Source organism: Copadichromis virginalis, linkage group LG19 (genome assembly GCF_057382275.1).
Source record: "Copadichromis virginalis isolate Kocher_CV1m ecotype Utaka linkage group LG19, C_Virginalis_male_GT1.1, whole genome shotgun sequence".
NCBI classification, from domain to species: Eukaryota; Metazoa; Chordata; class Actinopteri; order Cichliformes; family Cichlidae; genus Copadichromis; species Copadichromis virginalis.
Genome location: NC_140636.1, coordinates 33,156,071 through 33,182,321, shown reverse-complemented (window position 1 = coordinate 33,182,321; position 26,251 = coordinate 33,156,071). Strand labels below are relative to the sequence as shown.

The 26,251-nt window shown below is 41.4% G+C and overlaps 6 protein-coding genes across 8 annotated transcripts; 3 read left to right on the top strand and 3 right to left on the bottom strand.

Annotated features, from left to right (window-relative positions):
• The first annotated feature begins 27 nt into the window (after positions 1-27).
• Positions 28-2,027, top strand: serpina10b (serpin peptidase inhibitor, clade A (alpha-1 antiproteinase, antitrypsin), member 10b). Its single transcript, XM_085442516.1, has 5 exons — positions 28-107; positions 293-905; positions 1,033-1,306; positions 1,449-1,596; positions 1,690-2,027. The coding sequence occupies exons 2-5, from the start codon at positions 305-307 to the stop codon at positions 1,879-1,881; spliced, it is 1,215 nt and encodes a 404-aa protein (XP_085298642.1). The 5' UTR covers positions 28-107; positions 293-304; the 3' UTR covers positions 1,882-2,027.
• A 1,311-nt stretch (positions 2,028-3,338) lies between these two features.
• Positions 3,339-8,204, top strand: ddx24 (DEAD (Asp-Glu-Ala-Asp) box helicase 24). The gene is made up of 9 exons (XM_085441296.1): positions 3,339-3,415; positions 3,612-4,480; positions 4,566-4,988; positions 5,080-5,233; positions 5,956-6,468; positions 6,819-6,894; positions 7,286-7,474; positions 7,553-7,682; positions 7,765-8,204. Exons 2-9 carry the CDS (start codon positions 3,616-3,618, stop codon positions 8,022-8,024), a joined length of 2,610 nt encoding a protein of 869 aa, XP_085297422.1. The 5' UTR covers positions 3,339-3,415; positions 3,612-3,615; the 3' UTR covers positions 8,025-8,204.
• LOC146686570 (ubiquitin thioesterase OTUB2-like) lies at positions 8,022-10,730 on the bottom strand. The gene is made up of 6 exons (XM_085441297.1): positions 10,492-10,730; positions 10,334-10,414; positions 10,114-10,232; positions 9,937-10,021; positions 8,577-8,762; positions 8,022-8,474 (listed from the first exon to the last, which is right to left on the bottom strand). Exons 1-6 carry the CDS (start codon positions 10,495-10,497, stop codon positions 8,268-8,270), a joined length of 684 nt encoding a protein of 227 aa, XP_085297423.1. The 5' UTR covers positions 10,498-10,730; the 3' UTR covers positions 8,022-8,267.
• Positions 10,731-10,754: 24 nt separating this feature from the next.
• ccdc197 (coiled-coil domain containing 197) lies at positions 10,755-13,666 on the bottom strand. Its single transcript, XM_085441295.1, has 9 exons — positions 13,349-13,666; positions 13,206-13,245; positions 12,782-12,958; positions 12,524-12,681; positions 12,353-12,435; positions 12,098-12,270; positions 11,895-12,005; positions 11,687-11,803; positions 10,755-11,609 (listed from the first exon to the last, which is right to left on the bottom strand). The coding sequence occupies exons 1-9, from the start codon at positions 13,450-13,452 to the stop codon at positions 11,424-11,426; spliced, it is 1,149 nt and encodes a 382-aa protein (XP_085297421.1). The 5' UTR covers positions 13,453-13,666; the 3' UTR covers positions 10,755-11,423.
• A 3,847-nt stretch (positions 13,667-17,513) lies between these two features.
• On the top strand, positions 17,514-23,953 carry LOC146686568 (ankyrin repeat and SOCS box protein 2-like). 3 transcript variants are annotated; one of them, XM_085441494.1, is made up of 9 exons: positions 17,514-17,684; positions 18,085-18,287; positions 21,294-21,460; positions 21,616-21,771; positions 21,850-22,095; positions 22,182-22,353; positions 22,559-23,162; positions 23,250-23,403; positions 23,536-23,953. In XM_085441494.1, exons 2-9 carry the CDS (start codon positions 18,166-18,168, stop codon positions 23,664-23,666), a joined length of 1,752 nt encoding a protein of 583 aa, XP_085297620.1. In that variant the 5' UTR covers positions 17,514-17,684; positions 18,085-18,165; the 3' UTR covers positions 23,667-23,953. The 3 variants fall into 3 exon arrangements, with proteins under 3 accessions (XP_085297620.1, XP_085297621.1, XP_085297619.1); XM_085441495.1 differs by lacking the exon at positions 17,514-17,684 and having other exon boundaries at positions 17,919-18,287; XM_085441493.1 differs by lacking the exons at positions 17,514-17,684; positions 18,085-18,287 and adding an exon at positions 19,938-20,916.
• On the bottom strand, positions 23,949-25,954 carry LOC146686567 (protein FAM181A-like). Its single transcript, XM_085441496.1, has 2 exons — positions 25,279-25,954; positions 23,949-25,188 (listed from the first exon to the last, which is right to left on the bottom strand). The coding sequence occupies exon 2, from the start codon at positions 25,131-25,133 to the stop codon at positions 24,360-24,362; it is 774 nt and encodes a 257-aa protein (XP_085297622.1). The 5' UTR covers positions 25,134-25,188; positions 25,279-25,954; the 3' UTR covers positions 23,949-24,359.
• Positions 25,955-26,251: the final 297 nt, after the last annotated feature.

Here is a 26,251-nt window from a genome sequence, read left to right as displayed (position 1 = left end):
TGAATACATGTTTTGTGGTTAATGTGTAACATGTAGAGCACACTTGCACTTTGTTCCCCCAAAAAAATACAGAGAAATTTCAGGCACAATCTGGGCCAAGCTGAAAGGTACGTGTGTTATTTCGTTAAACTTAAAAACAAACTGAATTTCGGAGCGTTTTCTAATTATAATGAAGAAATGAGTATTCAGTTGGTGTAATCTTATATTTTTTTGTAGATTTAGTGATTGTGCTGCTGTACAGTGGTGCTTTTTTTTATTTCTCGTTTCTGGGTGTGCACCCAAAACTTTCCAGGTTCTGATTTTGATGTTAAACACAATGAAGATGGCCTGTTTTCTCTTTGTGGCCCTCCTGTGCTTTCTGACTCCTATCCACCAAGCTGAACCTAACAGTGCCACCATCTCAGATCTCTCCTTCAAAAATATGGACTTTGCCATGAACCTTTACAGAAAGATATCCAGTTACAACGACAAGAACATCTTTTTTTCCCCCCTGAGTATCTCTACTAGTTTTGCGGCTCTTCTAATGGCTTCTGATGGTGTCACACACAAGGAGATCCTGAAGGTACTAAACCTGGAGGCGCTGGAGAGGGCCGACCAGCCGGATCTTATCCCTAAACTATTTCAACTCCTTCACGAGAACGTCACGCAAAACGGATCGCTGAAATTTGATCATAGCATGGCCTTGTTTATCCAACCCCAATTTATCATAGAGAGGGAGTTTGAAACCAAAATCAATAAGTTTTTTAATGCAGATATCAAAACTGTTGATTTTGCGGACACAACAGAGAGTATCAGAGTAATCAATGAGTACATTAGGGACAAGACTGGAGGCAAGATTACAGAGATGATTTCAGCCTTGGACGAACAGACCAAACTCCTGTTAATGAATGCAATTTTCTTTCAAGGTAAATTAAATCTTTTTTGCACACTTTAGATTTTGGGTTTATGTGCTATTAATTATACTAATATTCATGTCTGCACCTTTGAACTTTTTTGTTTATAACTAAACGTACAATATTACCTGCTCCACAGGAGCCTGGAAGATGCCTTTCAACTCCAATTTGACTCGAAATGCACCCTTCTACATCGATAATTATAATATTGTGCAGGTGCCTATGATGTTTAAAGAAGACAAGTACTACACTGCAGAAGATGTTTCTCTGAGAGCCAAAGTGCTGAAACTGCCATACCAAGAGGGTGTTTCCATGCTTATCCTGCTCCCCAACCCAGACATGGACTACACTATGGTGGATGATGAGATTACTGCAGAGAGGTTTCAGAGCTGGATCGCAAAACTGAGAAAAATGTACATGCGGAAAAATGCCTCGCTTTAACCAAGTGTCTGCATATTTTGTTGTTTAGCTGTAAAAATTCTAAATGACCATCAAACAATGCCTGCAGCAGATGAGCCAGTCTATTCAACATGTCAACTCATGTCTTGTTTGCAGGAAACTAGAAGTCAAGATGCCCAAATTCAACATGGAGCAGTCGTATTCCCTGCATAATCTCCTACCGGATATGGGCATGACCAGTGTCTTTAATAATTTGTCCAATTTGACAAAGCTCAGTGAGGACAAAGGGCTCAAGCTGTCAGAGGTTAGTTGTCACTTTCGGTATCATGTAGCGACACATGTGCCTGTTCCCCAAATAGTGCAGCAAAACACTTTTAACCTTGCTGTGAAATTGTAGGTGCTTCACAAGGCCATGGTTGATGTGGATGAGACAGGAACAACTGCAGCAGCTGCCACAACAATCGGTATCATTCCATACTCCCTGCCGAGGACCTTCACTATAAACAGACCCTTCTTCTTCTTCATATACCATGAAAACACAAACTGCCTGCTGTTCATGGGGAGGGTGATTGACCCCACCAAAAAATAGTTTTGCCACTGTAATGTGTTCATTCTTAAGTGGCTTCTACATGACTAATTTGGTGGATGTTTTAATCCCAGACAGTTTAAAGCTTGTTTTTTTCTGTTCTGTTCCTACAACATAATTCACCAATAATAATAAAGACGTCACCTGCATCACAAACTTGGATCTTTTAAATGTGCGTACATCTCCAAATTATGACAACCAGAGTAAATGTAATCACTTAATTGACAAATTACTGCTGTAACTGCATCTGTCAAACAAAAACATCAGTACCACGTTCTAATAATGCACATCTTATCAGGTTATTAAACTGATGCTACTGGTTGACTATAATAATTGTAAATGTAAAGATTCTTCTTTTGCCTTAAAGGTTTTGTTTACAGTAATTTTAAAAAGAGGAACTCTAGACAAATTTATTTCATTTACCTGATCACACACACACCCCACCCACTCTAAAAGTCTCAGTTTGCATGTTAAACAATGTTCATGACAGTACAATCAAACAGCATGGCTAAAGTTTTCAAAGTTGCATCTGAGAAAACCATAAGAGCCCCTTTAGACAGATGAGACCCAAGTGCACAATGCACAACGCCATGTTTTGTGAAAACCAAACACAACATATCATATCAAAGGACTTTTGGGATCTTGTGGTCATTGAGTCATAAGTGAACTCTTTGTATGCAAATGAGTCAAATGATCAAATTTCAATGTGTAATGAAACAGAACATTGCGGGTTTGGGCAAAGCTACAACAGAATGGCTGAAAAAGGAAAGAATCAAGATGTTGACTCAGTGATCCAGTCAAAGTCCAGACCTCAACTCGACTGAAATGCTGTGGCAGGACGTTAAGAGAGCTGTGTATAAATGAATGCCTGCAACCTTCAAGAATTGCAGCAAGAGTACTCTTGCTACGTGGGCTAAAATTCTTAAACAATGATGTGGGAGACTCCCAGAGAGTCACACAGAAAACGATTACTTCAGTTATACGCCGTTAAAGGTGGTCCCGCAAGCTCCTGAAACATGAGGGTGTAGTTATTTTATTTTATTTTATTTTATTTTATTTTATTTTATTTTATTTTACAGGACGGCAGAGCCCAATGAAAACTTTCTTTTCCACAAATGCGTTTATTAATTTATGTACTAGATTATATGCTAGTTTGTCAGGTACAACCTTCATTAAAAAATAACTGTAATTATCTTTGCTACGAATAATAAATACTACTGTAGTGAAGCAACTCCCTCGGCACAAACTTCAATACACCTTAAGAAATTACAGCGTATTATCCTTGAACTGAAAGCTGATAAACTGAAACCCTTGACATCCTCGGCTATTATTTAAACGTTTATTAATTTTTTCTAAACGTTTATATAGGCGGTATAAGGGGTTACGTATTTAAAAAATGACCAGAGAAATTGAAACAGCGCCTGTTGTTTAAATAAAGTTTTTCAAACCACGTGATCAACACTGTCATGGCTGCGCCCTCGTGTCTCGCGTTGTTGTAATCGTAGCAGAAGTCTAAGAGAGCCTACACTCAGTCGAGGTAAGACTTTAGTACTTACTAATTCAACTGGTAGTTTACTGGAGACTTTGTACGCTTAGTTTCTGTTAATTATCGGTTAATAGTTGTCCGCTGGCATTAAGAAACGTGGGGTGCACGTGCGCTTTTAATAACTACACGTTAGGAACTTCACGAGGTCGGCTAAAGTCACTTATTTTACACCTTTACTTTTTTTCAGAAAAATGAAGACAAAGAAGATGAAGGCGAAAAACAAAGGCATGTCCACCGGGCTAGGGAAGCCAGCGAAACGTTGCATCGACATGAAAGGCAAATGGAAAACCATAGACCTCGATCCCAGCGTCTTCTCCGAGGAGGGCTTGGAGGGTCTGGTGTGTTTCGAAGAGCTCACGGATTACCGTTTAATAAACAGTGAGGAGGCTGCGGCCAAAGCAGCAAAAGAGCTGAAAAGGGAGAAGAAGAAGAAAGCACAGAAAAGAAAAGCTGGTGACGGCGAGGAGGCTGGAGCGAAAGGAGACTCTGAGAACAAAGAGGGGGAGAGCACAAGTGAGCCAGCGAAGAAAAAAGCCAAGAAAAAGAGGAAAAACAAGAAAGGGATTGCAACGGAGTCGGAAAATATTTCTGCACAAGACGTAAAGCAGAAGGATAATGCTGCCACTGAGGGAGGAGAGGATGAGGTAGCAGGTGAGGCCGATGAAAATGATTCTGCAGCCATCACTGCTGATCCCAAAGATGCAAAGAGAAGCAGGAAGAAGAAGAAAAAGGGGAAAGGGCAGCAGACAGTGCAGGATACAGTCCCAGAAGAACAGCCGAACCCAGAGTCTTCATCAGATCTGGAAAAAGAAAAATCCAGTCAAGATAAAGTGACAAAGGCCCCACACAAGAAGGCAAAAAATTGGACAAACGCTGCACTTTCTGGTTCTGAAGACAAAAATGTTGACATGAGTGCGTGGAAGGACCTGTTTGTCCCCCCACCTGTCCTGAGGGCACTGAGCAGTCTTGGATTTGGTTCACCGACACCGATCCAAGCCCTGTGTTTGCCTCCAGCTATCAGGGATCGTATGGATATACTGGGAGCAGCTGAAACTGGTAAGATAAAAGTGATAGGTTTATAGTGTCATGTTCTGTTCACAGATTTTTAAAAGTGGAGCTAATATGGATGTTGTACTTGCAGGAAGTGGTAAGACACTGGCTTTCGGCATTCCCATAATCCATACCATCCTGGAGTGGAAGAATAGCCCAGAAAAACCTAATGATGACGCTGAACCAGTCACAAAGGTGGAGAGTTTGTACTTACCACCTGTAGATGAGTGTACAAAATCAGCTGAAGAGGACCAAGAGGAGGGAGTGGAGGCTTCTAAAGAAAACGATGAAGGTGCTGAAGATCAGAATCAAGGAGACTCAGATGAAGATGAACACAGCGACGTAGAAGATGAACAGCTTGGATGTGTTCGGGTAATCAAGAATGCAGACTTTGATTTTGATGAAAAACCTGCTGGTGCTCAGAGTCAGCCCCTCTTAGGACTGGTTCTCACTCCCACCAGGGAGCTGGCTGTTCAGGTCAAACATCATATTGATGCTGTCGCAAAATTCACAGGTAAGTCATAGCTCATCAGAGTGTTACGATAGAAGTTTTCTCGTAAGAGATGTATAAATGTCAGCATAGCTAATGTTTTCCTGCTGTGCAGATATAAAAACAGCCTTAGTGGTGGGTGGAATGGCACAGCAGAAACAAAGACGAGTGCTGAAACGCAGGCCAGAGATCATCATAGCAACTCCGGGGCGTTTGTGGGATTTGATCAAGGAGAGGCACCCACATCTGGTCAACCTCAGGCAGCTCAGGTGAGTCTTAATTTAAGACTGTCTGACTTATTTGCTAGAGGTGGTAATCGATACAATATTATCACAGTACTTCACTTATGATATGATATTATCATGATTTTTATTATTTTGTGATATGCTGAGTATTCCAATAAAATATATCACCTTTTTTAAACTGCAAGTTATTTCCTAAAGTATTATTTTTTTATTATTTTACTTTAGTTTACTATTAACATTTAACTTGCGCTCATTGACCTTCCTATTTTTATGGGAATATAACTAAAATAGAACCAGCTGGCAGCCAGTTGATGAACTGTACACATTGAGAGACTCATTCAGACTCATGGAAACATGTTGGCTATCTGTCTGGTTTCATATATTAGATAACAATTATTTGCAGAGTGATTGCAGTCAGTCCAAATCAGACTACACCTGTTAGTAGGAAGGGTGCCTCCTATCAGGTGAATCGAGCCCTCTTTTCAAAGTTTTCCCAGAGTATTTTAATGTATTTAATAAAATATTAATATTTGGTGTTCCTGTATCAATACAATATCGCCACACAAAATATCACAATAAGTTTTTGTTTTTTTTCCTTCACCGATTACCGACACTGCTTTTAACCCTCAAATCATATCATGTGTGAAAGAGCCTGATTCTGTGTTCTGTGGTAAAGGTCTTTCAGGCAGGCCTATTTGTTAGATTTTTGTTATCCTTTCTTAATTCCTCTTCTTCCTATGACACAGGTGTCTGGTCATTGATGAAGCTGATCGCATGGTAGAAAGAGGGCATTTTGCCGAGCTGGAGAATTTGCTGGAAATGCTAAATACGACACACTTCAATCCCACTAGGCAAACTTTTGTGTTCTCTGCCACTTTGACGATGGTTCACAGCCTTCCCACTCGCCTCCTTCAAAAGAAGAAGAAGAATCTGGACCAGAGGAACAAGCTGGAAATTCTTATGGAGAAAGTGGGGATTAAGTCCAAGCCCAAAGTCATTGACCTCACCAGGAAGGAGGCAACTGTGGAGACACTGATTGAGACTCAAATCCACTGTCAGAAGGATGAGAAGGACTTCTACCTCTATTACTTCCTGCTCCAGTATCCTGGGCGCACCATGGTGTTTGCCAACAGTATTGACTGTATAAAGAGGCTGAATTCTCTGCTGGTTATACTAGACTGTACTCCGCTGCCTCTACATGCCAACATGCACCAGAAACAACGGCTGAAAAACCTGGAGAGGTTCGCTGAGAGGGAGAAGTGAGTTGTGCTCACATTTGCAGTAGCAACATCAAGTTGTCTTCAGCATTTATCCAGTAACTGTGTGCCACTGGTGACATCTAAACTTTAACTGTGGGAGTAAGGAATTCGTCTAGTATGCACAAAAATGCCTGAAATAGTTTTGTCTTTGTCTACTTTAAAACCATTTTTTAAATTTGTGAAAGTATTCACATTTTAAACATTTGACACATTCAAGTCCTGATGGTTTTTGTAGTTCCTGTAATCAGCAGCAGTCTTGAGCTGTATTTACTGTAAAACATTAGTGATTTCTTATTTTTTTTAAAGGCACCTAGCTTTGACATTGCCATTTCTTTTGTTTCTCTTCACAGTTGTGTTCTCCTGACTACTGATGTGGCAGCAAGAGGCCTGGATATCCCCAATGTCCAGCATGTTATTCACTACCAGGTAACCCCTTAAACAGTTGCCCAAGGATTCTCCAGCATGAATAAGAGGTTATCAATTAGCCACAAAACAGTCCCTGCAGGTTTCCCGTGATGCACTCAGTGTTTATACACGACTGTGCATTTATCATTTGTTATTAAACTCTAGCTCTCTTCATCAATGTGTCTTTTGTCTCCCCTCACCCCCAACCAGTTTCAGCAGATGGTTGCACATCAGTCTTTTTCTGCTGGAGGTTTCTTCCTGTTAAAAGGGAGTTTTGTCACCAAATGCTTGCTCATAGGAGGGTCTTTACCTTACAATAAAAACCAGCTTAAAAGATGAATGTTGGGCAACGGCTTATAACTACAGCAATGTAATGAGCACTGTTCCTCAAGAAGTGATTTGTTCATACCAGGTTCCTAGAACATCTGAGACGTACGTGCATCGGAGTGGGAGAACAGCAAGAGCGACTAAAGAGGGCCTCTGTATGCTGCTAGTAAGCCCAGATGACATGATGAACTTCAAAAAGATATGCAAGAGTCTTGGAAAGGACGAAGAGCTTCCCACATTTCCCATAGAGACCAGATGCATGGATGCAATCATGGTGAGATCCATCAGCATAAGGTCCTGTCCATTTTTGATGTTAAAGGGTTTAACTGATATAACTTGGGTTCTTCCACAGGAGCGAGTAAACTTAGCCAGGAGAATTGAAAAGGTAGAGTACTACAACAGCAAGGAGAAACACCACAACTCCTGGCTCAAGCAAGCAGCAGAAGCCCTGGAGGTGGATCTGGATGATGACTTATTACTTGGTAAAACCAGCACTTTTTAAAACAAGTTTGCATTTCAAAATAAAGTTTCAATGCAGAAAATTAAGTCCACACATTTCCACAGGCAATGCAAATGATGAGGATGCAGACAGAGAGCAGCAGAGGATGGTGAAGGGGATGAAAAAGGAGTTGAAGCGTTTGATTTCACTGCCCATTTTCAAGAATGTAATGAAGACCAAGTATCCTACTCAAATGGGAAAGCTCCCCCTGCCCCAAATGCCCCTTGCTGGGATGGAGAGTGCCCTAACCAGGGTTTCAACACAGAAGAAACCAGAGACGAGTATCCATCCACGGCAGAAAAAACAGAAGCAGAAGGCAAAATGACTTGTTTGAGAGGTTTATTAAAAAACTTCAAATGACACAATTTATAAAAAGGGTAAAAAAAGTAAACAGCATTTTAAAGTCTCTAAATGTTTAGTGCACATTGTGCAACAGATGCTCATCCCCAGATGATGGATTCCTGTAAACTGCAAGATTTTATAAAAATCTAATTTTGTAAGTGTCTTCAAGCACAGTTGGAATTTATTCAACCGGAGTCAATATTCCTGATTCGAGCAGTTTCGTTGGTCATAGTTGTGCCCGAGGGTAGAGAATATCGTAATGAGATGTGTGGTAGAGGAGATGCAGGGATGGGTCCCCATTTTCTGGAATGATGTGGTGAGCCAGCTGTTGTCCGTCGCCTTCCATAGAGACGATGTGGATGGAGATGTCCAGAGCCTGAGCTAGAGCCGAGATGTCCACATGATCACACTCCATCGCCATAGCCTCCACTTCCTTAACGAAGAGAAGAGATTTTAATCAAAATCCTTCAAGTTATCCACTTTAAATAATTCAGAGGTTCTTTATGCAGTATATGGCAGCAACGCCGATACCAACTTCATGACAGTAGACATGTAGATCAGGTGCTTCCACAAAGTTGCGGAAGAAGTCTGCATTGTTTTGCAGGTGTGCTGAAGTGAGCAGCCTGAGATACTGCACAACACTGTCGGAGGTAGTATGCTCATTGAAGAGCCTGAATAGTGAAATTACATCTGCTTGGCTTTGCTCAACAACCTGAAGAACCTTCAACAGAAAGAGGAACAATTAGACTTTGCTTTTTTTACAGAAAATATGGTGCCTGTAAGATTTCATTCAAGAGTCATTTTCTGCACCTTTTTAAAATAACTACACAGGTCTAGCAGGATGCCAAACTGGTGAAGCGCAGGAGTAATACTGTGTTTTTAAAATCAGAACAAACTGGTGTGTAATACAGAGAGATATACATCCAGATGGCCAGATTCTGAATTAGGTTGATATACATACTCAGACTTCCTAAGCCTGCTGCCACCATTTTGGTTCCAGCAGAATAAAATAGTGGCAACAGGTCTTATAGTGTGATTAATTAAACAATGTTTTATAGCCATCTAAACCATGGAAGGTCTACCTGGGGGCTTTGGATGTCCTCCGAAAAGCCTGAGGAACTATCCATGAAGACTTAAGAAATGGCAAGAGAGCTGCCTGAGTGTTCAGGCTGTGTTAAATAAAATGTAGTCATACCAAATATTGACTTTTAAAGCTCACTGCACAAACTTTTTTTTTTTTTTTTTTTTTTTTTTTTTTTAACCTTAGTCTACATTACAATTACTTTGCACATTTCAGTAAAATGCTGCATCCGTTTTCCCAGGAAAATGTAAGGAAATAAGGGGTGATTCAAAATCTTTGTACAGTGTTGCAGTTGAAATTGTAGACGCAAAGCAAATGGTCCAATCAGTACAAAAGTAGTTGAGAAGCAGACATCTGTCTAATGCAGGGGTCCCCAATCCCAGTCCCTGAGGGCCGGTGTCCTGCAGGTTTTAGCTCTCACCCTGGGTCAACACACCTGAATCACATGATTAGTTCATTACCAGGCCTCTGGAGAACTTCAGGACATGTTGAGAAGGTAATTTATCCATTTAAATCAGCTGTGATGGATCAAGGACGCATCTAAAACCTGCAGGCCCTCGTGGACTGGGATTGGGGACCCCTGGTCTAATGACTAGGATATTTTTACACACACACACACACACACACACACACACACACACACACACACAGTTATCATTTGTTCGATGCATGTACTACATACACATCAAACGGCAAGTCAAAGCTCACAGGCTACAAAGTGCCATTCCCCCCCCCCCCCCATTATTTTACTAATGAGGTCTGAGGAGATGCTAATAACTTGTTGGAAGAAAAACAAAAATATGAGTGCATTTACCGTGTCCAGGTGGTGCCTGAAGAAATCCTCCTCAAATCCTGCAGAGACCAAAATTGCGCTGCCCTGGATTATCTTGTCCTTGAACCTAACATTGAGAGGGGCGAGACAAGCACCACCCTTATCAAATCAACGCTGTTCAATCAGGTGATATTAGTGACAGCAGTAATTAAATCTGACCTCTGCAAATCCCTGGCACTGTGTAGGACTGACTCCAAGTATGCGAAGCAGAAAGCTCTGTAGAAGCAGTTGCCGTCGCCGCAAACTTTTCTTACGGCGGAAAACTGGCTGCTCAGATCCTGAGAAAGGACAACAGGTCCGGTTATTCTACAGTCGTTATGAGGGGTGACCGTGACCACCTGCACTACATCAACCTCAGCCCCTTTTCGAAATAGCCTACTTGCTGTTTGGCACTCAGCATTTGCGCAGGGAACAGCGAAGAAATGTCCTCTCTACATGAAACCAAGCTGCCATCCTCCATCTGTGGACGAACAAGCAGTTTTACTACCTGGAAAAAAAACCCCGCAGTTTCAAGAGTTACCTGACTGTGTGACGTACCTTCATATTTCAACAACCTGGAAACAATATAAAAAACCCGTAACGACAGTTAAGAAATACGCGTGTCAAAACATTGTTGCCTTTTCGTTCCTACTTTCTAAAAACCGGATGTTTGCGGAAACCACGTGCTTGTGTTAAAGGGCCAGATCGGGGTTTTTATAGCGTGCGAGCCATGTCTTCAGTTTCTCATGAAAGTACTGAATCAGGCTTTTATCTGCTAAATAGGATCATATTTGTATTAAAAATGTACTTTGTGTAAATTGTTTTTTATTGTTCATATACTATCTTTCATGCATCGTGCTGGTGGGGTGCTTACAATAAAGCTTTCGGGGCACCCAGTCATAGGTTTGGGTAAGCAATCCGAATCACCAAAGTAACAAGAAACTATAGCTTTTTACATTAATGTCGTGGCATCACAGGTTTTAACTCTGAAACGTGGGAAATGTGAGGCAATAGGGTCAAAGGAGATTTTATTGGCTGCTTGTTTTTGGTGTTTTGCATGATGCAAAGGTGGTGGATTGCTGTTGATTGAGTGAGCATTTACATAATTTGATTATGACCACTTTATTTATTTTTTTTTAAATAAAAGCAACATTCACAATACAATGTGCCCAAATCCAAATTTACAACTTCGGATGACCTGTTAAACATGAGGATCTCATTTCAAACAGCTACGTTTTCATTTCCTTGTCTATGACGTCTTAAGTGCAAAGGTTGGTGCACACATTTTTTAAACACTGAACAAATGTTATAAAGGCAAATAATGAAAAAAAAACATTATGTTCTCCTACAAGCTTTTTTTTTCTCAAGGTTTTGGTAACACTTCATTTGCTACGAAGTGGTAGCAAATGCTTCTTCCCACCTCAAGAACGAACCTCCACTCTCAACAAACCATAAGAGACAACACTGTGATGAATACTCAAACTACAACATCAACCAAATGTCTCACTACTCCTGCTGACTTTACTTGAACTTTTGATTTGTGTTTTACTTCCAAAGCTTCTCATTGACCCCCTCTCTCTTTTGTTTGCCGCAGCGGTTGTGCTTGTCATCAAACTCCCCAACTCCATCATCCTCCTCGCTCTCCTCTCCGTGTCTACCTTGTCCAGAATGTACTCCTGAAAGAAATGGTCAGTCAAGATTTGGGTAAACTAAAAATGGACCCTAACAATCATCTCATCCTGCACGTAAATACCTTCACCATGTCCATCATTGTCAGCGCGTTCATCTTTTCCAGCGGTCCGTATTCTGGTAGGTAACACTGTTCTGCAAGGTTGCTGATGGCCATAAGCAGTCTTCCCACTTCTGTAACCTGAAACATGAAGGGCACACATGACATTATTTGATCCAAAGTTCCCAAGATTAATGAGCAGGGTCACATCCAGCTAATCTGGAAGGCATACCTTCTCTCTGGATAAGTCTTGCTCCATCTGCAAGTTAACCTCTGCCTGCTTGTTCTTCTCTTTGAGGGTCTCTAACTCACTCTGCAGTTCAGACAGCTCTTTATTGGCCATCTGCAATACATACAAAAACACATCAACCGCTATAAACTACAGTACTGCTATGAAGACATGATACATCTAACATCCGTATTTGTATATCTGACCAGTTTCTTTACGCTGTGTTCCTCCTTCATATTCTGCAGCTGCCGCTGGCCTTCCTCCACCTCCGCCTCCATACGTTGCAAACGTTGCAGCAGCTCCTGGTGTGTGATGGATAAGGTCTCATGACGCCGAATGATGGGCATGACTAGAGATTCAGACCCGTCATCGAGGTAATCTGAAACGGACTGTGTGCTTTACTCAACAGGCTAAACAAAGCAAGTTCATTTGAAGGCTCAATAATGAGCATTTGAACTTACTGCTGGGGAGATAATCTCGTGTTTTTATCAAATAATCCTCATAGATTTTGTATTTTGCCACTCTCTCCTTTAAAACTTGCCTCCTGCAAATTAAACCATGGCAAAGCCGGGCTTAAAAAACAACTTCATGAAAGAAATCTTTAAATGAAAAACAACATTTCAAGGTCTCACCTGTCTCTGAATCCTTTAAGCTGTTCTGTCAAATCTTTTATCTGCTGCTTTTTAAAAATGTTTTGCACCCGTGAAGCTTCACAGCTCTTTAACGCTCTGCGTTGCTTTGCTTCATTCTCAGCTACGAACTTCTCAAATTTCCCTACTTTTTCTTTAGTCTGCATGAAAAGAAAAGATAAAAGCCAGCCACATTAGGACAGTCTCTTTCAGATGATGGATAACTACTACTGCTTCTCATTTAAGGTGGTCTCAGCTCACCTCTTGTAGTTTTATTTCAAGTTCAGACCTTCGCTGAGCAAGGGCCTCCATGCAGGCTTTAAAATCCAGCCGTTTAAGTGCAAGTCGCTTCTCCACCTCATCCAGCTCTGCCTGTTTCTTCAGAACCAGGGTCTTTTGCAAAGTAGTCACTCCTGCCTCCAAGACTCTGCTCGAAGGCTACACACACACACACACACACACACACACACACACACACACACACACACACACAACCAGAACGACTCAGATGCTTTAATACTGAAACCTTTGCAGGGTGCATTTATGAAAAATGCCTCAAAAGAAAAGTTACCAAGTGGTTTAAAAGGAGAAGTAAAATCAAATAGAATTAAAGGTATAAAGCAGGAAATAGAAGAAATAGAACCCGTGGAAGTGAGACTATTTTCTGTGAAGGCACAAATCTTACCACTTTTAAAACTGGTATGTGATTGGCATCATCTTCCCTTCTGTGTGTGAAGAGAAAACTGTCAGTAACAGTCTAAGACAGTAAAGGCATGTATGAATGGGGACATCAGACTAACTTGCTGCTCCTCAAAACCACGGGCCTACCTGCTGTCCTGCGACTGTGTCACAAAAATGTTGTTTACTCCATTTCCCACCTGGAGTTTTTGACCAGGACTGTTCTCTAAAAAAGGAAGAGAATGCGTCGTCATGTCTTTTAGTGGATTTGTCACTCAGGAATTCTGATGCGTAAAGAAGCGTCTTCTGGTATTCTTCGTTTAAACGAACAGAAGAACAATCGGGGATCTTTTCCGGATGTTTTTTCTTGGATTCGCGTTGCTGTTACCTAGTGACCAGGGGCCAAACAACAGGGAATGTACCGGGATCGTTTCTTTGTTGTCATGGCAAAAGCAGGGAAGCCTCGGCTTGGTTACCGACCGAGTGAGAGCGAGAGAACGCGAAGAGTGCTCACTCCGTCCCGGTTCCCGCAAAGCCTGAAACATGTTGTGAAAACCTGAGTTGTCCTTGTAGCTTTCGGTGTGTTCATTTTAAAGATCATTTTACTTATAATTAGTTGCTTTTAAAAAAGAATAATTACAGAACAATACTTTAACATATGCACATACTTGCAATTACTTGTTGTGTTCTCAGAAATGATAAAAAGTAAAGACAAAGAGGCTTCTGGGAAATGTAAAATTCTTTAATTACAAAAAACCCGTAAAAGTTATTGTTGCCTTTTTACATTCCTTTTTTATTCTTACTTCAATTAGCTTAAAGAGAATTAAAAACTTAGTGTAATTATGTTTTACGGACATTTAAATATTGCTATGAATTAATAAACAAACACCTGGAAGGATTGTAGATACCTCCACAAAGAGCTCGCATTAAAAATTTGCTGCTATTCGGATTTTAACAGCTTGACATGACTTCCATTGAGCTCTATGAATTCATTAAAACCTAAATTAAAAAGAAAGGGAAACGGCAAATCCTCCTGCTTCCCAACCTTTAAGCATGTGTTAAATGTTAAAATATACTAAGTTTTCAACTTTAAATAATTACTTTCATTTTTGTAACTGAAGAAGTTCAAATTTCCACCTTAAACAAAAAGGGAAAAAGTAAATTTGGTCAAATTTAATGTCACATTTAAAATGCACATGAGGAAACTCTTCCTCCTCAGTAGATGGTGCTAAAGTATGCACTACCATCATTCTGCAAAGGAAGGTCAAAAGAGCATTCAAGGAAAGTCACAATGATAGTCACAAAATTCATTTGATTAGAAAATTTGCAAAAAGAAAATGATATACAATGCCATGAAAAATGAAGTAAATTGATCCAGAAGAGTCTCGCTGCATGGCAGTGAAATATGTGAAGGTGGTGCAGAATAAATATGAGAATAGAGGGGCAGTGTGACGTGTGCTGTAGAAGTGACAGATGGGTTCAAGGTGGAGGTGGGATTACATCAGGGATCAGCCCTGAGCTCCGTCTTGTGTGCAATAGTGTCGGACAGGTTGATAGATGAGCTCAGGCAGGAGTCTCGTGGACGATGATGCTTGTAGATGGCGTTGTGACCTGTATTGATTTGATGCCAAGCCAAAACATTTGAGATGCAGTTGTGACATTTTACTTGTTCTTATCAAAGGCTCCTCTCGGGAGACCATAGTGACAATTTAATATACTCTCAAAACACATACAGGTAACAAATAAGAGGACATCAGGACTGTCCTTGCGTCTCACAAGAGTGGGAAAACTCTGGAATAGCTGCTGGTATGTTGTTTGGACTACTGCACTTTATACGTCACAATGCTGAGTTTGAGGATACCTTTGACTGACTGCAGCTGCTGTCTAGCTTGTCTTGGCGTTAGAAGGCAGCAAGCTTTCAAAGAAAACAAGTATGAGTGAGCCGAGTCTTGCTCGACTACATTCCTGTAAAACATTTTACTAATTTTACTTCCTGATGCCACCACGCATTATCTTCATAATTGTTTTTAAAACCACAAAATTCACATTAATTGTTTTCTACATAAAAATACATTAAGGACTTGCGTTGCTGTGTTACTGGTCCAGCAGTATGTTTGTGAGTCCTGTGCGTTTGTGTGTCACATGCTTATTGTGTTAACTGAAAGTCCAGTTTTGTAACTGTGTGTTTACTGAGAAAACAGACACTTGGTTAAAGACGTTCACTAAAAAAAAGATTCTTCACCTTTTATAATATGAAACAATAATTTTGAGTAAATATATATAGGCATTTGAAGCTTAGATATCTATCTACACATAGTCTTTGAATGCAGTGATACACAACATCACTGATATCAGTCTATGTTTTTCCAATGACACGTGGCTGATTAATGTGAGATGTACCATAAATAGACTTTTCTTTTGTTAACAAACGAACAGCGTGGACATCAGTTGAAAAGCCGTTTCACGAAAACTCCCTGTTCAGATCCCTGTTTGCTTCCGAGGGGCTCAGCCTATATCTTGGAAATGTTACTTAACTAACATTGGTCCACCTGGTCCAGCCCTAACTAAAGCATATAGTTAGGGCTGGACCAGGTGATCCTGAATCCTCCCTTAGTTATGCTGCAATAGACGTAGGCTGCCGGGGATTCCCATGATGCATTGAGTTTTTCCTTTCCAGTCACCTTTCTCACTCACTATGTATTAACAGACCTCTCTGCATTGAATCATATCTGTTATTAACCTCTGTCTCTCTTCCACAGCATGTCTTTATCCTGTCTTCCTTCTCTCACCCCAACCGGTCGCAGCAGATGGCCCCGCCCCTCCCTGAGCCTGGTTCTGCCGGAGGTTTCTTCCTGTTAAAAGGGAGTTTTTCCTTCCCACTGTTGCCAAAGTGCTTGCTCATAGGGGGTCATATGATTGTTGGGGTTGTCTCTGTATCTATGAAGCACCTTGAGGCGACTTTTGTTGTGATTTGGCGCTATATAAATAAAATTGAATTGAATTGAATTACTTCTCACACACTCACAAGAGGACCTACACACTTCTTGTTAGACCTTCATCTTCTACAGGTTACACACAAGGGCACCAACTGAATGGTAATAGTGGTTTGACACGAAAATGAGTTCACTCCAATAAAAATCTGGAACTGGAGCAGAGCCACTAATAATTATAAACAAACCACCCCCATCACTGTTATAATTGTAGTTACAGCTGAAAAGTCCCTGACAACTCTGCAAGGAAGCTCCATAATAGCTACATCCAACAACTAGCAATGTAAACCTAGAATACCATTGACTGCCATATAATTTGGGGGGGTGGGGGGGCTGTTTTTGCCTGGCAGCCATGCTCTGGTCTGGCCTCCTCCGATAAGGTTTGGGAGAAACTCCGGGATGACAGACTACAGCCCAAGAAAAATACTCAACATTACAATCTAGGGAAGTCACAATAGGCTCTACATACACCCTACATACTTCTATGTGCTGTTTTTTTGTCTCTTTTCCATCTTTCTCCCACTTTCTCTCTCCCTCCTAAGAATCCCGCCATCAGAACTGCTCTATCTGTTTTGTAAAATTGAAATCAAAATGCCCATCAGTACTTAAGTGCATCTACATATGTCACTATGTACATGTATAGCTGTGCATGCATGTATGTTTTTTTCCTGTTTTTGTTTTTCTTCCTCCCTTGAATATGTGTATGTATCTGTGTATATGTGTGTGTGTAGGTATGTGTGCAGACATGTCTCTTTATTCAGGTGGACTTGTGTGCATTTGTGTGTACACACATATAAATCAGGTTGATTTTGGGTTTACTTTTTATTGCTATCCCTCTTTTATCCTGTCTGTTTCAACTTGTCTTGTTTTACTTGTTCTATGTCCATGTCCTATATGGATGTTGGTTAAAAATAATAATTAATTAATAATTAATTTTTTTAAAAGAGCAAATGCACTGGTATATCACAGGGAAAGAAAACCTCATGAATGTTATCATAAAAGCTTGAAGAAACTGTCAGAGTCACTGATTTACTGGTACTGAATATGCCTGTTTGTTTCCTGTCCTGACATGTTAGTATGTCGTGACAGGACGGTGCTTTTTTTTGCAGGTGTTTGAGACATACATGTGTTTTCATATGTTTTGGTTTGACTTTGTTGGGGAAAGATCGCAGATTACCCAGGAATTTGCAATAGAGCCCGTTTGCGTGGTTGAAAATAAATATGTCGAAGGACTCGTTCGTCGTCATAAAACTATGAGGCCACTTCCAGTTTCAATAGAGGAAGCACGTTTTAAAAACATTTCGGAAGAAGTAATTGTGAAACAATCTGTTGTCATTCTGCTTGTTCTTCAGACTCATTTTTGCACTTCACACAGTCGCAGCAAGAGGTGACGCATGTTATGACAGAATCTTTCAGACCGTCTGATTAGGATTAGCATATTTGTTCTACAAAGTAACTCATATTTTGTGCATAAGGAGAAAGAACAATGTCATGTGGTGAGTCTATCAAGCTGTTTTTTGGGGGGATTTTTTCTATCCAATTTAATTCTAATTGTCTCTGTCATTGTTTTGTAAAATTAATCATGCCCTGTAATCTCAGCTTCATGTTTTTTTGTTATCCTCCTGTTGCATAACTCACTAACAACACTACACACACCAGCACCTTCTCTGGAACAGCAGTACCAAGTGGAACATAACACTGCTGAACATGTCCTTAAAAGGCATCCCCCCTCACTGCCTGAGTCGCTGCTCTCTGATTTCTGCCTTTGCAGATTTCAGCTCTTTTATATGAGTTAGGTCACTAATTCACGTGGGATGTGTGTATTATACTGTGCCTGTGATTTTATTGCTGCTGTTGATGTTCTAACTTCTATTTTCCAACTTCTATTGTGAATAGTGTTTACTCATCTATGAAAAAGACAACAGCACTTTTTGAGGTGTTCTGCACTTAAGACTGGACAACAAATCTCCTCCTGTGATGATTGCAGTCCAAAAAGCTGGGTCTCTTTACCAGAGACTAAACAGCGACATCAAAGACAGGCTGGCTGGATGCTCCCTGACTTTCCACACTTCACAAAACACCACAACAAACCTGCTCAGGTAAGAAAAGATGCTATCACTTCTTAACGCTTAACAATTTAACATTATCTTGTCACCAAATACCGCAAATGCTATTCCTAATTGTTTTTCAGTGAAACATTAGAGATAGTTATTCATGACATTTTTGAGCATGGCACGGCGTGAAATGCCCCAGTGACGTATCAGTATATCTAAATAGCCGTCAAGATGAAAACAAGAGACATGAAAAGAAAAGCGCCGGTCTGTGCTGACTGCCTTAGTGTTGCTTGTTAAAAAAGCAGAGTTACTACAAGTTTTCTGATGGTGAAGAGCCTCAATGGGCTATTTTGTGGAGGCTCAATGAAAACAACATTAATTAAAAGGATGTATTTGAGTAGTAGGTGGAGGTGAAATCATCACGTTTTATAGTTATTTTACCATACATGTGATGCAAATGTTAAGATGTCTAAACCTTAAAGACACAAATAAAACAGCACCAATAGCATTAATGTGTAGTGCTCACAGGTGGCATTAAGGAAGTCTTTCTGTCCCTACAAGACTGTTTTTACTGTATGGGGAAGCAACTTGTTAAAACACAAATATTCAGTACACCGAGATTTACTTCCTTGAGAGTCTCTGAAGTTCAGTGGAAAAACCTTTCGCTCTTGTGGAGAAACTGAAACCTGTTAAATGAGATTTAGTGGTTAGATGACACTCACAAACCACATGCTCAAACATGTGAGTCAAAATAAGCAAATGAGTTCTGAGCTGCAGTGAGGCCATAAACAGGCACTAATCAATATGTGGTGCCTGTAGAATCATAGATGAAAGCTTTGTTACGCATTGTTTCATATGGTTGGCTGACAAAGTATGAGGCTGAAAAACAAATCAGATGAATAATAACGTGGATTTTATTCATGGACTGGTCACTTTTGAGATTTTTGCTTCAATAGCATATTTTTCTTCAAGCAGGGGAGGAAAGAAAATGTCCAAAATATACATTTGCATCTTTATTTTACTGCATTTTATTGACTGGACATGCAGATCAGTAAGAGTTAAGTAAATATGTAGTCTCTGTGGTTGATTTGGATATTTAATTATTAAATGGTTTCCTTTTTGGTTTGGGTGGTTTTTTTTCCTGGCTCTTTGCAATATATTTTCTCATTTTTGAAGTGATACAAAAAAGATTTTAAAAATCCAGTGATTAAAAAAAACGGCAATAAAAACGGAATTACAAACACAGTTTTATATCCAACATTCAGCATTCCGTTATGGAAATGTATGCAAACTGATTTAGATTTACATAGATTCATAGCTTCATTTTCATAGTTAAGCATAACATTGCCGTGTGTGTGTGTGTGTGTGTGTGTGTGTGTGTGTGTGTGTGTGTGTGTGTGTGTGTGTGTGTGTGTGTGTGTGTGTGTGTGTGTGTGTGTGTGTGTGTGTCAACATCTGACACCCATACACCGCCACTGTGTTTAGCATTTGTTCTCCTCTGTGATGGATCGCCATTCTGACTAAAGATGTTCCCTCAAAGACTTTATCTAAAATCTCCCATAAGTGTATATTTAGGCTGAGAGCTCGTGATACCCAGAGGGCACCCTCATAAGCGGATAAAGATGTTTACTCAGAACTCATTTTGAATTCATTTGCAGTCACCCTTCCCTCCAAGAGGACATGTGAACCCAAACAGCGCCCACAAAATGCCTCCATCCCACAACATAACAGGGCCACTGGACCCCCTCATTATACGGTCAAGAGTTCTATTTTTTCCTCTAATCTGTCACCCATCTTCACATGGTTGAGCAAAAACACCACTTAAAGACACTTGGTTCATCGGTGCCCCCAACAGGACTTAAGTTGTAAAAATCTCGAAGACATAAGAAGGAAAATATGATCTTTGGCATCATTTAATACGCTGGTATCTTCTGATAAACAAGCTACCTGAGCTATAACAGTGTCTTCGTCGCTGGAGTGAAGCTATTACGCAGGCCACGCCTCTAGCTGCCACGAAGGACGCAGAGGTCACATCCTCGGTATTTTTCTGGGAATTTAGGGTGGTGGAGGGTTACATTCAACAGATATATGTGTTGACGTTTGGAGTCTGTTTATCAAAAAAAGTATTTTTATTTTTATTTTTTTATTTATGTATTGCTTCCCTTTTTTTAGTGACATTAGGCCACCGCCTATCGCTTATAATACAGTCAATGTGCACAGGCTTTTCAAAATGGAGCAGTGATTAATGGTTCGTTGTGGGGGTCTCTGTTTATCTTCTGCAGTTGTCACATATCAGTCTCGTTATCTAACTTGGAAACCAGCCAGTAAAGCCGAAAAGAGCTGGCCTTACACTGCATTATCTCCAGGGCTGTTTCTCTTATCTTTAAACGTCCGAGTCTTCTGACATATATGGATAAGTCCGTCATCCTGCCGCCTGACAATACAGTCCCAAAATAATCTGAGAGACCACAGCTGAGCCCCGCTCGGCTCTGCGCGCTGCTCCGCCGACGCCGACGACCTGGGAAGGAAAAAAGCGAAATCTACCTTCAGTAATGACGAAATTCAGTTACTCTGACTATTTGTCTCAGTTCCGTTATGCCGGTAATAAAGCTGTGTCGCGACTGCGAGGGGATAGGAGAGGAGACAATGAGAGCGACGGCGCGTCAGAGCCGGAGTGAGTCTTTTATTGTTGTGTGGACTATTTGAGGCTGCCTGTGTTCGTGTGTGTGTGTGTGTGTGTGTGTGTGTGTGTGTGTGTGTGTGTGTGTGTGTGTGTGTGTGTGTGTGTGTGTGTGTGTGTGTGTGTGTGTGTGTGTTTCAGAGTGAGGGTGCTGGTGGCTCTTGTGTGCAACTTCTGCATAAATAGCAAAAATAAAAATCACACATCCTGGATTACTGAGAGCAAAATCAGCTTATTATGATGATAATCACCGAATGTACAGATTTTAGGGTCAGTGCTGCCTTTCCCATAAGGATCTGGTGTCTTTCTAAAAATACACTTGATTGTATTCAGACTACTTAATGTTTTAGGGGGTTTTCTCTCCTTTCAAGGGATGTTGATCCTGTGGTCTGTGCCATCAAAAGAGGAGATGTGGAAACTGTCAAAAATCTGACAGCCTCTTCTCACTGGGTGCTGAAGGAGAACAATGATGGATGGATACCTTTGCATGATGCTGCCTACTGTGGACAGGATGAGTGCTTGAAGACCCTTTTAAGGGGTAGGTGATTGAAAGTCTCAAAGAATTATCCCAGAAATGTAATTTGTCACCCTTGAATGAATCACATGCTAAGAAAAGAAACGTAAATCTATTGCGGGAGGACTTTTAAAATGTCATGTGTGCTTGTTTTGTTTAACGTGTATTTTCTGTTCTAGCCCTTCCAGGCTCAGTAGACAAGCGCACATTGCAGGAGCAGACGGCCTTGCTGCTTGCGGTGTCTTGTGAACACTTGGCCTGTGTGCAGTGTCTTTTGGAAGCAGGTGCTGACCCTGACATCAGCAGCAAGAGCAAAGAAACACCTTTGTACAAAGGTACAGCTGTGGGCTAAGAATTTCTTACAACAGCTTATATGAAGCCAGGCTGACTCGTGTCTTTTTGTGTCTGTCCAGCATGCGAGCTTGAGAACATAGACATGGTGAACCTTCTTCTCTCTTATGGGGCCACTGTGAACCAGCGGTGTGCCCAGGGCTGGACAGCCCTTCATGAGGCTGTATCGAGAAACAACACAGAGATCTGTGAGATACTGTTAAGAGCTGGGGCTATAATTAATCCATCTAATACCTACACCATCGCTCCACTGGTTGTAGCAGCTCAGCAAGGACAGATGAGGACACTGTGTTACCTTATTGAGAAAGGTACAAAAAAATTCCAGGTTTTCATGTTTATGATTTCAATGAAATTATGTTATAAAAGAATGATGATTGTTTTTTGTTTATTTTAGGTGCAGATGTCAACACGCAGACATGCGATGGGGTTACGGCGCTGCATGAAGCGAGTAAAAATGGCCACATGGAAATTGCGGCCCTTCTGTTGACTAAAAATGCAGATGCCAACAAACCGACAAGCTCAGGACTGCTGCCTTTGCACATCGCTGCCCAGTATGGACATGACAAGTAAGTTCAAATACTAACACTTGCAAAATGGATGAAATTATAATAATAATTAAAAAAATGATTAGTGTGTAAAATTTGTATTCATATCCTAAACTTATTGTTAAAATATGCAATGGAGCGGATGTTGTAAGTGGCGCTGTAAGCTCTAACTTCTCTGTATTTGTTGTGTTAACTTTACATTAACATTCTTTTGCTTTGTTTTCAGGATTGTATCTCTGCTCGTCTCGGTGACAAGTCGAGCCATGCTCCGGCACAGTTGGATCAGCCCCCTCCACCTGGCAGCAGAGCACAACAGACACACTGTAGCAGCTGTGCTACTGAAGACAGGTGCAGATGTAAACGCCACACTGCCCCACAGCCACTCCATCAAGTATGCCGATCGACGCACTACGGCCCTCTACTTTGCTATTGCTAACGGCAGCACCGAAACAGCAGAGGTGTTGCTTAATGCCGGTGCTAGTCTAAGCCTGGATCCAGTCAGCCCTCTGCTGATGGCTGTGCGTCAGGGTTGTGTCAGCACTGTGTCTTTACTGCTAGAAAGAGGAGCTGATTTAAATGCAAGCATCCCAACATGTACTACCACATTCCCAGCTCTTGTTGCACTTTGTCAGAATAATCTGCCTCTACTCAAGTGCCTTCTGGACAATGGCTGTGATGCGCTCTCCTGTTTTACGTGTGCTTATGGCAGTGCCCCTCACCCAGCTGCAGGACAATCCGATATAATAACTGCTGGCAGTAATGGATATGCTTTGCAGAATGGCAGCATGCTTCCTCTAAATTGCAATGAGCCTTCAGAGAGGATAACACAGGTATGCAAAAAGAGCAAAAAGTTGGTCATAACAAAAATATGCATGTTCTTTTTCAGTAATGTAACTTTATATGATTTTCTTCTTTAGTTCTGCGAGTGGATCTCAACGCCAGTAATGAGTAAATGGGCAGGGCCAATTATAGACTTGCTGCTAGAGTATGTTGGCCATGTTCAGCTGTGCAGCAAGCTCACTGAACTGCTGGACAGCCGTGAAGAATGGCACGTTGTCAAGAGGAAGTTGTGTAAGTATCAGATGGAAACATGTCTCTTTCACTCTTTTCTTTCATGTCCTCACACATCCGTTGAATGCAAATGTGGTCCACAAGGAAGCAAGCGACAAGCCTCTTCATCTTTCCTTTTTGTCTTGTCTTTAGTGTCACCATGTCCACTGCTGCACCTCTGTAGATTAAAGATTCGGACCCAGATGGGGGGACACAGACTGAGATCCATCACAAGCGTACCTCTGCCAAACAGACTGATTAGATACCTGAGCCACGTTGACTGACTTTAAAATGAACCTCACGCAATATAGTCCTCAGAGATAAGACTATATTTATCTTCTTGTGGTTCTTTTTTTAGTCGTGTCTGATATCTTGAATGTGTAAATGTTCCTCTCAAAGAAATTTTATGTGTATAAATATCTATTTATAATATATGTGAAGTGACAATAAGCCTCTTTAATCTGTCCTTCAAAATGTGTGTGTGTTTGTGTGTGTGTTTTCCCTTTGGAGAAAGCTTTAGCAAAAGGTAAAAATGATCTTGTGCCCAAAGGAGTTTTTAAGGGAAGTTGAATCATTTATTTAAAAATAAAAGTCATTGTTTCAAATGTGCCTATCAAACATTACTTTGACAAAGAAAGGCGATTCTCATACTTAAAAGAGGAAACTAAAACAGGATGTTTGGATTCATTCTATGACTTTTTTTGACTTAAAAAAGAACAATCATCCTCTGTAGACACCTAAAAGTAGAAACCTTTTTACCTTACTGTCAATTTTCAGGCATAAGACTGGCATGAAAGTGAAGATGATGAAATTATTCAGTGCAATTTAGTCCTTTAGATTTAAAAGACAAAAATAGATGAAGCATTTCAATAAGTGCTGGAGGAAGTATCTCGATTTAAAATGCTGAAAGAGAAACGCTGAAAGTCATTAGTCCTATTTACACGCGTTTTGTGTGATGGGTTCATTTAGTGAGTTAATTAAATGAATCCAAACACACTGAAGATTGGTGACTGAGCGGTGGGCTTGGTCGGTATGGGTTTGACAACAACGTGCGTGTGAATTTTCTGTCCATAAGGATGCTCGGATCTCTCCGTCTCAGTCCCTGCTGCTTTGCTCCACAATCCCAGGGGCGGATGAGGGACAAAAATGTGATTGTGAAGGATCTGGTGTCCGTGGTACTGGAAAGGGCAACAGCCGCACACACTCACGCAGTGGTGAGAGGTCACGTCCAGTTTCAGCGTCTCTTTATCCGCCGAGCTGCGCCGGCTGCACGCAGATATTGCGGTCTTTGCATCATCATCACAACTTCGTTTCCTCTTTTCATTCTCAGTCCCCTCCGATGTGCCTGCATGGCTCCTTTTCATTCCTAAATATGAGTGCTCCCTCTTGGTTGGGGTCAACTTAGGTTCCTCCCAAAATGAGGCCGGTAGCTGGCGTTTCCTCATAGGCACCTGCTCCACAGAGCTCCCCAGTTGATCCACATCCTGCGCACCAGAGCTGGCCTTTTCTGCCACACTCTGATGGACAGACCCCATCGGTTTGGCGCACCTATACTCCGCAGACCTGTGTGTGTGGCATCTTGGGACTCTGGAGTATTTTTGAGAGAAGCGCTTCAGTTGTTTCTGGAGATATTTCCGGTGATCCACGGAGCGCCTGCACGGAGCGGACTTATCTAGGGCCGCCTTGATGTCGCTGGATGCCAAATTTACAAAATTTAGTAAAGTTTTGACCTCACTGTCTGCATTTGCCATATTGTATCGAGGGTTTGTTCAGTCCATGTTAAAATATGCAATCCACCGTCAGGATCTAAAGAGAAATGAGAAACACACGAGTCACGCAATCAAGCCTCAAATGAGCGGGATGCTGGATATTAGAGATTAGTAACCTTTTACTCACCACTGCTGGATCAGTCCGGATTCTCTCAGTCTAACCTCAGACTTCTCCCAGGCTGCAGTATAGGAGCACTTCAACAAGTTGAATGAATATAAACTCCTTGTAGTTATGGTGCTTCCCTTGAACCAATCAGCGACCCCAGGCCTCTTACAATGCACCCCAATCAGCCTCCAAGCGCCCTGGTATCAAATTCTTCACCATCGCAAATTGTTGTCATGGAGATCTGGAGGGGGGAAAGCCGCTGAGGGGATGCAATATTTCTCCTACAAGATGATTTCTACTCCGAAAATGGTAAATGTGCGTTTAAAAAACTAGTGCGAATTCTTGTCGAGCATGCGTGCATTATAACCTGACATCAGAGCGGTTAAAGTTGAGTTTCTAACACATAAGCCCGTTATTCCCTCCCCAAGAGTGATGTCAGCTGTAGGATTTGGTGAGGGGTGGTGGGATCTGAAGAGTGCATAACCATGGAAAGGGTCTTGAAGGCTCAAGAATCTTGTCTTTCTGTTTGCCCCCTCAATCGAGCGACACAAAGGCTGAATTACTCATTCAAACCTCGCGGGACAAAGGGAAAGGAGCTGGATAGCACTCCTGCATTTGTAGTCAAACATTTAGAGACTTAAATCGAGTCGTCATGAAGGAGAAAGAGTCGGACAAAGCCCATAGAATTGCCATCAGCAAACATTTTCCTGTGTCATATTATGGGGTCTCCATGGCTCCCTCTGGCCCGCGGACAATAGCACAAGTTTGCACACTCGAATACTGTCACCCTGCCAACGGCAACAAGGGCCCAAAACAGGACAATCCCCAGAGAAAGCATGGGCTCGGCGGGGAAGGTTGCAATAGAGGAGGGAAATGGGACTTGTGAAATGCTAATTGAGCTTCATCCCCTTATTGAAGTGGAAAAAGAGTACCTATCGTTCCACTGAACCGCGGCAGCAGTGGAATGAGATGTGAGGGAACTGTTTGTCTGGTA

Bases quoted from the DNA above. Each gene is read 5' to 3' on its own strand.
- serpina10b (XM_085442516.1), top strand. From the start codon at position 305: ATGTTAAACACAATGAAGATGGCCTGTTTTCTCTTTGTGGCCCTCCTG. The intron at 906-1,032 runs GTAAATTAAATC...CCTGCTCCACAG, and splicing joins GAATGCAATTTTCTTTCAAG to GAGCCTGGAAGATGCCTTTC. The intron at 1,597-1,689 runs GTTAGTTGTCAC...GTGAAATTGTAG, and splicing joins AAGGGCTCAAGCTGTCAGAG to GTGCTTCACAAGGCCATGGT.
- ddx24 (XM_085441296.1), top strand. From the start codon at position 3,616: ATGAAGACAAAGAAGATGAAGGCGAAAAACAAAGGCATGTCCACCGGG. The intron at 4,481-4,565 runs GTAAGATAAAAG...TTGTACTTGCAG, and splicing joins ACTGGGAGCAGCTGAAACTG to GAAGTGGTAAGACACTGGCT. The intron at 7,475-7,552 runs GTGAGATCCATC...GTTCTTCCACAG, and splicing joins GATGCATGGATGCAATCATG to GAGCGAGTAAACTTAGCCAG.
- LOC146686570 (XM_085441297.1), bottom strand. The intron at 10,233-10,333 runs GTAGGCTATTTC...GTCCTTTCTCAG, and splicing joins TGCTGAGTGCCAAACAGCAA to GATCTGAGCAGCCAGTTTTC. The intron at 8,475-8,576 runs GTTGGTATCGGC...CTCTTCGTTAAG, and splicing joins TACATGTCTACTGTCATGAA to GAAGTGGAGGCTATGGCGAT.
- ccdc197 (XM_085441295.1), bottom strand. From the start codon at position 13,452: ATGACGACGCATTCTCTTCCTTTTTTAGAGAACAGTCCTGGTCAAAAA. The intron at 12,959-13,205 runs GTAAGATTTGTG...GTGTGTGTGTAG, and splicing joins ACATACCAGTTTTAAAAGTG to CCTTCGAGCAGAGTCTTGGA. The intron at 11,804-11,894 runs GTATGCCTTCCA...TTCATGTTTCAG, and splicing joins AAGACTTATCCAGAGAGAAG to GTTACAGAAGTGGGAAGACT.
- LOC146686568 (XM_085441494.1), top strand. From the start codon at position 18,166: ATGATTGCAGTCCAAAAAGCTGGGTCTCTTTACCAGAGACTAAACAGC. The intron at 23,163-23,249 runs GTATGCAAAAAG...TTTCTTCTTTAG, and splicing joins CTTCAGAGAGGATAACACAG to TTCTGCGAGTGGATCTCAAC. The intron at 23,404-23,535 runs GTAAGTATCAGA...TCTTGTCTTTAG, and splicing joins CGTTGTCAAGAGGAAGTTGT to TGTCACCATGTCCACTGCTG.
- LOC146686567 (XM_085441496.1), bottom strand. From the start codon at position 25,133: ATGGCAAATGCAGACAGTGAGGTCAAAACTTTACTAAATTTTGTAAAT.